Raw genomic sequence first — 9,189 nt, forward strand, 5'->3', positions numbered from 1 at the left:
CGAGCAGCAGTCGTAGCTTGTATTAAGTCGTTGTTTCGGCAATTCGCCAGTACCGGTAGTGCGGGAGTATTGAATTTACATATGAAATGCACCAAGCCACCGGAAAGGCCAGATGCGCCGGCTCTGATTGGACAAAGTGAACAAGGCCCGTCAAGGCCGCTCACAAGGCCACTCACAAGGCCACCCACCAGGTATCATCGATCCGCAATGGGCCGTGCTCGTGCACCCAAGAAGCTATCTCCCGCCCGGTACCGTGCACCCGTCCAAGAAGGAGCGTCGGATGCGCCTCGTCTACCCGAATGGGCAGGACGTGTGCTTGGATTGCCGCAACCCCGCACTGCTTTGCGACTAAGCTCAACCCGGCCAAGTACAAGTACGTCGCCAGCTATCTCTCGACTTGCGCCAATGGCATGCCTAGGAACACAGTCCACAGACAAGGCGACAACACGCCACAAGTGCAGCTTCCGCAAGCGCAAGCGACTAGTGGGGACGACGCGTCGCAAGTGCAGCAGCCGCAAGCGCAAGCGACTACTCAAGCAGACGCGCCCGGCGCGATACCGTCGTACGTCTTACTCTCACTTTCGATGCACTATCTCTTACGTGCTATGTGTAGAATGGTCGAGGATGCGCTCGTAGAAGGAGCGAGAGGCCACCCTGCCGTCTTTGTACAGTCTGCCCTAAAGATCCTCTCGACGCAGCAAGTGGCCATCGTGGAAATACACGCTGCCCGATGCGTCCTTGAGCCTTGGCTCGGTTCCAGACCCCGGCGCCTTTCTCTTTGGCGGCTGCGACGTCCACGTCTGGTGCCCGTTCACTTCCTACTCGCATCTCATCGACGTTGCCAATCGTGCCCGGCGTGCGGCAGCAAGTACCAACTCCGTAGCATTGCATAAACAATCCATTCATGTCATACAATTGTGCCAACTTCAGCGTGGCGCCGCCTGGAAACGCCACAGTCGCCGACACCGCAAGCTGATGCTGCGGAGTTACCGACGCAGAGTCGGCAACGGCGCGCGATGAGCAAATGGGCTACGTGTTGCTATGTGAGAGCGTGCTAGCGGACGGCGCTAGGGCGATGCGGACATTCCGCCTCTATGTAGCATGCAGCGCCTCTGGCGGCGACGGCATGGGTGGCTGGCGCTGCGCCGACCGCGCGGCCTGGTGCGCCGCGACGCTATAGAATGCCAAAGCACGCCCTTGATATTTGATCGGCATGCCCAGTATTCGATTTCAAAGGATATAAAGTCTCAATCGAGCAATGCCAGTAACTCCTTAGGTCAAAATTAAACGGCCGTTGTTGTTGTTGCTTTGTCCGTTACTCCATCGTTTCTATTTGTTGATGGACCTGCTACGAAGGCCACTGCTGCGGCAAGCGGGCGGTATCGCGTACGCGCTCACCTCGGTGCTCTTGAGCGTCTATGCGCTGCGTCTTCTCTCACCGTACCTCAGCAACGACGCTCTCTGGGCGTCCTTTGCCGAGACAGCCGTGCCGCTCGTCCAGAGCTTCAACGACGCGCTTGCGCTCTCAGCTTCTAACGTCTCGTTCAACCTCCTTGATCGCTCCGTCGCGCGCTGGCACCGCACTCGGCCATCGCAAGTGCTCGTCTCGGCCATCTACGCTCGCAAGGTGCTATTTGAAGATATGAGTGTGCCCTTGGCAGCGATATCGGCGCTTCGCACGTACGACGTGTCACGGCTGTCGTACCTCATGACGGGCTACTGCTACGTCGACCTCGCCCGACGTTGGAGCTTGGCGCACACCGACCGCCGCATGCAGCGCTGCGCTGAGCGATACACCGATAACGGCGCTGTCTACTTGGAGGCCATTTTGCGCAACGTCGAGTTCGATGAGTGGTATGCCTCGAATGCAGCATCGTTTGATGCGAGCATCGGAAATGGGGTTGCTACGTCACCTGGTGGTGACGCGTGGCTGGCGTCGCTGCACAATGACACGTGGCGCCCGCTCCCCGATGAGCTTCGTGTCTGGACCGACGCCGGGATCAAGGCCTTTACGCTGCAGTACGCCAACCGAATTCGAACTGGCATCAACGAAGGCATTGGCGTGGCGAACGCACTCGGGCTGGCCCATACGCTGTCGCTCAAGACGATTCCCAGCGCCGACATGGGCACGTTCTGGACGACGTCGTACCTCTTTGCTGGACTCCAAACCGACTGGAACGCGCTGCCGTTCAACACAAGTCTGGTTCGGTCGACGCCCAATTTCTTTGGGTTTTCATATCCGAATGTGCTGGAAGACTACAACGTCGGGTCGCCCATGAGTGCCCTCCACCGTGTGCTACATGACGACCTCGGCCCCTTTGCGTCTGTCGATCTGTACTGGGTGCCCGTGCCAGCGGCGCTGCTCGCAAGCGTACATGCTGTGCACGTGGCCGTGGGTTCGAGCCCCGTCGATGCCGCTCTCAACGCAATTCCAGACACGACTTTGCACCCGACGCCGACCAAATGGCTCGCCTTGGACCACGAGACGAGGTTCCTTGGCGGCAGTCCGTTCTGCACCTTTGGGATGCCGCTCCCTTTTGTGCAAGAGTCATTTGGCTTTGATGACGCCTGTGCGTCACAAATCCCGCTCGCGGTGTTGTAGCAACCCGTGGCCAGTGTGTTTGCGGTCCTTGCGGGGTATCCACCGACGCCGCAAGCCTGTGCGCTTGTGCCCAGCGGCGAAGAAGCGGCGTGCCACCGCGCCCGCGCCGCGACCTTGGCCGCGGCCGCCCACCTCGAAAACTTCGAAACCGCAGCTGCAGTCGTCGATCTCGATGACACTCTGTCCATTTTACAATTCGTCGTAGACCGCAACGGATCCCTATACCTAGAAGCGCAAGATCTGTTGACGGATGCGGATTTCCGCTTTTTCGGCGCCATGATGGTCCACGAGTGGGCCCTCACGCTGCGCGAAGCCATCGTGTTGCAAGGAGACAAGGGTGACATGGCTATCCTCTCGACGCGAACCGCGCTTGTAGAGAGCGTCGTGACCCCGCCATTAACGTCGCTGAGCATGTATCTCTGGCGCGCGGCCGCGACCACGTCCTTTGGCCTGGCCGCCCTCTTGATGCTCTTCCTCTCGCTGTGTGCCTACCACCGCCCGGTTGCCTCCAACTGGTTTTGCTGGCACCGTCTCGTGGGCGCGATCTGGCTCAGTCGCAGCGTCGTGCTCCTTCGCGCGCTCGCAGCGACCGTAGCGCTCATCACGACCGACATTGCACTTGCCTCGGCGTCCTCCAGCGTCCTTACAGTCGTCCCCAAACCTTTGTTCCCGACGTTTGTTTTGGCCAGTGAAGTGCTCTGGTTGGCCTACACTATCGTCGACATACTCGCACCGTGGACGGAGCCCTTTACGAGCGTATATGCCCCGCGGGCCTCGGTCACCGCCTGGGTGCTCATGGTTATCTACGCGCAGTGGGATGCGCTCACTGTCGCCGCCACCTTGCACCGATCGTGTTTCGTTGTCAACATGGACCAGCTCGTCGTTTGCACGAGCGGTAGCGTCGTCCTCGCCTCGGTGCGCTGGACGCTCAGTGTCGCTGACATCAATCTCGTGTGCATGAGTGGATTTGCGCTCGGACACTACTGGCACCGACGTCGACAGCTGCAGACTTTTGTGGCGCAGTGGTCGTCGTCGATGCACCAGGTGCCGTCGCTCGCACTGCCCACGACAGCCATCGCGTTTGTTCAGCCGCCGCCATCGACCAATGGCGACATGACACTCGACGCGGTCACCGCCGCCATGTGTGGGCTCTTCTACGTTCCGAATCGGTTCATTTTTGACGTTGAGCTCTGGCGCGTCTTCCCGCCGCTGCCGGCGATCGCAGGGCCCGGCGGCGGTCTCTGGCTCCCTCGCGCCCACGCGGTCACTGGCAACGCGGCAGCCCCCACATTAGAGCTGCTGCCACACCCGCCAAGAACCAAAGTCTGGCACATCTTTACCCACTTGGAGTCCCTCGCACAGGCCATGGGCTTTCTCTACTTGGGCGCGACCCTCTTTGGGAACGTGGCGTATCTGAGTGTCGTCCAGTCGAATCTCGCCAACGACTATGGCTGGGCGGGCTTCAACGCCACGGGCACATACGCTTTTCTCGGAAATCTCTTCAATCGACGGCTCCTGACCCACTCGTTTGACGATGGATTCACGCTGAACGACCCCGCTTTTGCCGACACTTCGCAGCTATACAACCTCAGCGTTGGCGCCATTCGCGTCAGTGGCCACGCCGCGCGGCGACAGCTCTTCTCACCTGACGTTGCACTGGAAGACGTCGTCGCCAACCTCCGGCGCATGGACCCGTGCCGCTTGCCGTGGATGTTTACGCAATACTGCTTTGTCGACCTTGGTCGGCGCTGGTCGCTCGCGAGCTCGTCTGCGCGGGAAGCGCGGTGCCGCTCGCGGTATGTGTCGAATGGCGCCGTCTACTTGGAGACGAGCCTTGGCAACGTCATGCGCTGGGACGACTGGACGCAGTGCTGGGGCACGTCGTTTGAGGTGGGCATTGCGACGGCGCTCGCAACGTCGGTCGATGGCCGCGACTGGCTCCGTGCGATTCAAAGCAATGCGAGAAGTTGCGTCGACGAAGCGGCCTACTGGCGCCAGGCCGGCGTCGCTGGGTTCACGCTGCAGTGGCAAAACTTCAAGACGACGGGCTTCTCGGATGCGTTCTACATTGAGAACGCACTGGGACTGCAGTATGCGCTGCCGCTGAGCAATACGCCAGGCGCGTACCACCTCACGCAGCAAAACTCGATACGCATGTACTGGAGCTTTGCCAGCGACCTCTGGGCCATTTCGAATAACGCGACACTGCTCGGGAGCGCCAGCCTCGTGCGCCAGAGTCCGATGTTCGCCTACGCCAACACGACGCCGATTGCGGTGTTGTTCCAGAACCTGACGCTCGTGCCGCCGTTGAACGCAGGCCTCGTGAGCTTGGAAACACATATCGGACCATTTGGCAACGTCGACATGATCTATGTGCCGGTGCCGTCGTCGCTCTCGGCGCTCTACGCCAACTTTACGGGCAGCCTCGCGCGTCTCTTGCTCGCCAACGAAAGTGCCACTCAGTGGTTCTTCCGCCTGCCCTACCGCACCTACTTGTACGAGTCGCTGCCAGGGTTAGGGCAGGACCCCAATGTGCGCACTGTTGGCGGCAACCTCATGTGTGGCAGTGACTGTCCAGCGTGGACGGCCATGTATGGGATCGATAGCTTCTTTGGCGTGCATAATCTTTGCCACGCCTTCTTCTCCGAAAAGCTGTCGCCAACCTCCACCAGCGTTTTGTTTTCTCTGCTTGGTCTCAACTCGACGCTGTCGCCCATGCCTCTTGACAGACGATCGACCATGGCTGCCGTGTGCACGTACGATGTCTACGCCACGCCATCCTGCATCGACGACTACCTCATGTACGATGCTTTTGCGTCAACTTATGAGCTCACATCAGTGGCCTCGCTGCTCGCTACCACCGTGGCTGACCTAACCTCGCTCAACATCTCGGCCGTGCAATGGCTGCAGCATGGCGCGTCACCCCTCTTCCTCTACATGACGCCGCTACTTGCAAGCGACGAGGTTTGGTCCTTCTATGGGTGGGGCTTCATCTACGAATGGGTGATCGGTCTACGCGAAGTCGTCGCATTTGATGGTGACGTTGGTCGCGTCACGACACTGTCGGCGTCGCAAGCACCGGCCCACTTCTCGCCCGAGAGCGCCGCAATTGCGCCGAGCTTCTCGCTCGCGTGCTTGGTGTGTGTGCAGTACATCACGCTGCTGCTCATCGTCATCTCCGTGCTGGTTGTGTGCACGGCGCTGCAGCAGCGCGGCCGCGTCGAGGCGCTCAACCTCTTGTACATCAACCGCATTGTCGGGCTTGTTTGGATCGGCCGACCCTTGCTCCTTGTCCGCAGTCTCACGGCGCTTTGGCTGTTGCACACGACGCCGCTCGAGCTCGTCCAGACGCACGGCGTTCTCACGTCGTTTGTGAGCCTGCCGCTGCTGTGGTACAAGGTGATTCTGGCCGGCGCCGAGCTCACGTGGAGTGTCTACATTCTCAACGACCTTTTGAGCTGCTTGACGCAGCAGTACACGGCGTTGTATGCACCAAAGAGCTCCAATCTCACGTGGGCCGCGGCCATTGTATGGACGTACATAGCACCGCAGCAGCACCGCGCATTTCTCCACCGACATTGCGTCGCGCACAATATGGACGATGCGCTGCAGTGCGTCAGCGGAGGCGTCGAGATTGGCAGCGTTGCCCGCGTCAGTGTCAGCATTGGCATTGGTATCCTAGCGATCGTGGTCTGCTGCATCTTTGAGGTGCTGCGCCGCCCGAACGTACCGCCCAACAGCGTCGGAACCCTCTTATTGAATGCGCAGAGCTACTACGTACTCGACTTTGGCCGCTGGACCTGGGAAGGGGACGTGTACTTGGACAAGATGTCTGCGATCATGGCCGGGATCCTTGCAGTGCAAGTCCGCGAGTCGCTGTACGTGTTTGACATCAAAACGTGGCGCCTCTTTCATCAACCGGTGGAGCCGCCGTCGCTCAAGCCTGCGCGGCTCCGTCAGGCCGTGCCACTCAGTCGCGTATAGCCCTAACCGTAAATACGTCCAACAGAGCTTCAACAAGGGTGGCCTATCGGTGCTAGCGATGCCATAAGTGCTGTGTACCCAAGTCCTGTACTCCTGTGTACTCTATGTGGTTGGGGAAAGTGGGGTTTCGGATTTTGTTAGCTTTTGATGCGCAAAGCATTAATCAAGTATGCACAATAGAGTATCGATTCAGTCAAATTAGGCTGCGACCATGGCCACGGACGTGGCACCGCTCGTGGCCTGGCGGTTGCCGACGGTGTTCTTGAGGTAGCAGACGCCGTCGGCCAGCGTGAACGCCGCACACGACGCTGTCTTCTTGCAGCCATCGCAGCACTGCGCTAGCATGGATGTAAAGTCGCCATAGGCCTTGAAGTTGGAGAGATCGTTGCCGAACAAGTCGGTGTTCCACTCGGGCGACCCGCAGGCGCGCGTGACCGGTGTCGGTGTCGGCGCCGATGCCTTGCGCGCTGACACGACGCCGGGCGCCACCTTGCGTCCGTCTGCCGACGACTTGAGGTAGCACGTTTCACCAGCGACCGAAAAGGCGTTGCAACGATCGTTCTTGGTGCACGCACTGCAGCAGACGCGAATCTGGTCGGCCTGGGGGCCCACGACATTGAGACTGCCGACGTCGTTGCCGTAGTAGTCGATGTTGGCTTCCGGCGCGCCACATGTGCTCGGTGTCGGGTCACTCGTCGTCGGCGTCGGTGTCGGGTTGCTGGACGTCGGCGTCGGGTTGCTGGGTGTCGGCGTCGGGTTGCTGGGTGTCGGCGTCGGCGTGCCCGGCTTGCCAAACTGCTGCGGAATCTCTGTGCACTTGCCCTCTGTCAACGCCACCGTCGCCGTGATCGTCTCGCCATTGAACGACGTCATCGTCACCGTCGTGTTGGACAACGGCACCTCCGGCTTTGGCTCGGCCTGGAAGTAATAGTTGGTGATCTCGGTCGCGTACCGAGCCGGCTTGCCGTTCACACTCATGCTCTGGACACCGCCGACCGTGTTGGTCGGCTGCACCGCGAGCCAGTACGGCGAGCTGCCCGACTTGGCGCAGACTTTGACGCCGCCAGCGACGGGGCAGTCGACAAACTCCCACGCAATTTGGAACCAGTCGGTCGTGGCGCCCGTGAGCTGTTGGAAGAAAGGATACGAGAACGTGAGGTCGCCCTTGGCACAGCCCGGACACGTGTTGGTGACTTGGCCGGTGACCTTTGGTGTGTCCTTGCAGCGAGCGTCGGTGCACTGGGCTTGGATGCAGCGGCCGCAGTGGATGCCTTGTTGGTACTGGTCGAGGTTCATGGCGACTTGGAATTGGCGCGCGGTCGGGAGGGCGTCCATGAGGCCGCAGTTGCCGCTGAAGACGTCAACGCCGTCAGCAGGGCCATACAGCGTGGCTTTGCCCTTGAATGACTCGGCCATGGAGAGACTGAGAAGCGCACTGAGTGGCAACACGATACGGACCATAATGTTACGGTGGTGTCTTGGAGGAAGTTGGAAAATGAAAGACAACCTTTGACGAGGCTTGTAGACAGGCTGCCGTGCAGAGAGGTACGTCGGTTTGCTAGTTCTTTGGTCGCGTATGAACTGCAAGGTGCAATGAAGTGCCTCCGTGTCGCGCGCACATGTCTCGCGACCGTAGACGCTATACAAGTCGAGTACCTTGCAGAGTACGCTAGGACGTATCAAGGTACTTTGCACGTGGTGTCGCCGACAGCCTCGCTTTGCCGACGAATTTTTGGCGCAGCTGGCCATTCTGAGCCGCACGTTCCGTCCGACCAAGATATACATGCGTGTCTATATGTCCTCTGGGAATGCATCTTTGACGAAGAATGTCGTATACCGAAACCGATAAACACGAACGGGGAGAAGCATCGAACCGAACGATGGAACGTCGTCGTTCGTTCGTTCTCGAAGACAAAAACTCCCAGTTCATTATTTTCAAGGGATTGATAATGATATTTCTACTCGTGTTCTGTAGAACGCCATATTTGCACAAAGGACGCGATCTACGCTCGCATTAGCAAAAAAGATACGCTTTGGCGGCGAAAATTTGTGGTTGGACGGGACATTCCGACCTCGTCCATTCCAACCAGACCCGGAAACAGCTGTTTTGGGTCTGGGCGGCGTGTCGAGAGCTCGTCGAGCTCGTCAGACTTGTGCCATTTCGTTTTGATAATAGCATGATAGTATACGTGCACATGAACACTTAGAATGGACGAATTAATTTTATTTGTTTTTCTGCGGAGCTGGCAAAGGCAATGGGAGCTGCTGAGTTGCTGGATCGAGTCCAATCAACGTCTACTTACATCGTGGTCATGGCCACGGACGTGGCGCCGTTCTTGGTCTGACGGTTGCCGACGGCGGACTTGAGGTAGCAGACGCCGTCGGACAGCGTCACAGCGGCACACTTTTCGTGGACCTTGCAGCCCTCGCAGCACTGCGCAAGCATCGCCGTGAACTCGCCTTGCGCCTTGAAGTTAGCCACATCATTCCCAAACATGTCCATGTTCCACTCGGGTGCACCGCACGCCCGAGCGACTGGTGTCGGTGCCGGGCTCACCGGCGCCACCGTCGGGGTTGGGCTCACGGACGACGGCTCAGGTGTC

General features: G+C 59.3%; 4 protein-coding genes across 4 annotated transcripts in view; 2 read left to right on the top strand and 2 right to left on the bottom strand.

The window, feature by feature from the left end:
- Positions 1-1,339: 1,339 nt before the first annotated feature.
- SDRG_03741 (hypothetical protein) lies at positions 1,340-2,831 on the top strand (the record flags this gene model as incomplete). The annotated part of the gene is made up of 1 exon (XM_008609384.1): positions 1,340-2,831. The coding sequence occupies one exon, from the start codon at positions 1,340-1,342 to the stop codon at positions 2,600-2,602; it is 1,263 nt and encodes a 420-aa protein (XP_008607606.1). The 3' UTR covers positions 2,603-2,831.
- Positions 2,832-2,878: 47 nt separating this feature from the next.
- On the top strand, positions 2,879-6,676 carry SDRG_03742 (hypothetical protein; the record flags this gene model as incomplete). Its single annotated transcript, XM_008609385.1, has 1 exon — positions 2,879-6,676. The coding sequence occupies one exon, from the start codon at positions 2,879-2,881 to the stop codon at positions 6,584-6,586; it is 3,708 nt and encodes a 1,235-aa protein (XP_008607607.1). The 3' UTR covers positions 6,587-6,676.
- A 20-nt stretch (positions 6,677-6,696) lies between these two features.
- Positions 6,697-8,290, bottom strand: SDRG_03743 (hypothetical protein). Its single transcript, XM_008609386.1, has one exon. The coding sequence runs from the start codon at positions 8,045-8,047 to the stop codon at positions 6,785-6,787; it is 1,263 nt and encodes a 420-aa protein (XP_008607608.1). The 5' UTR covers positions 8,048-8,290; the 3' UTR covers positions 6,697-6,784.
- Positions 8,291-8,775: 485 nt separating this feature from the next.
- SDRG_03744 (hypothetical protein) overlaps positions 8,776-9,189 on the bottom strand; it is a 1,724-nt gene continuing 1,310 nt past the window's right edge. Inside the window, exon 2 of the mRNA XM_008609387.1 lies at positions 8,776-9,165. Within this exon, the coding sequence (XP_008607609.1) occupies positions 8,886-9,165 (280 nt within the window). The 3' untranslated portion in view covers positions 8,776-8,885. The remainder of the gene's footprint in view (positions 9,166-9,189) is intronic.

This window comes from Saprolegnia diclina, assembly GCF_000281045.1.
Source record: "Saprolegnia diclina VS20 unplaced genomic scaffold supercont1.9, whole genome shotgun sequence".
NCBI lineage: Eukaryota > Oomycota > Saprolegniomycetes > Saprolegniales > Saprolegniaceae > Saprolegnia > Saprolegnia diclina.

Bases quoted from the DNA above. Each gene is read 5' to 3' on its own strand.
- SDRG_03743 (XM_008609386.1), bottom strand. From the start codon at position 8,047: ATGGTCCGTATCGTGTTGCCACTCAGTGCGCTTCTCAGTCTCTCCATG.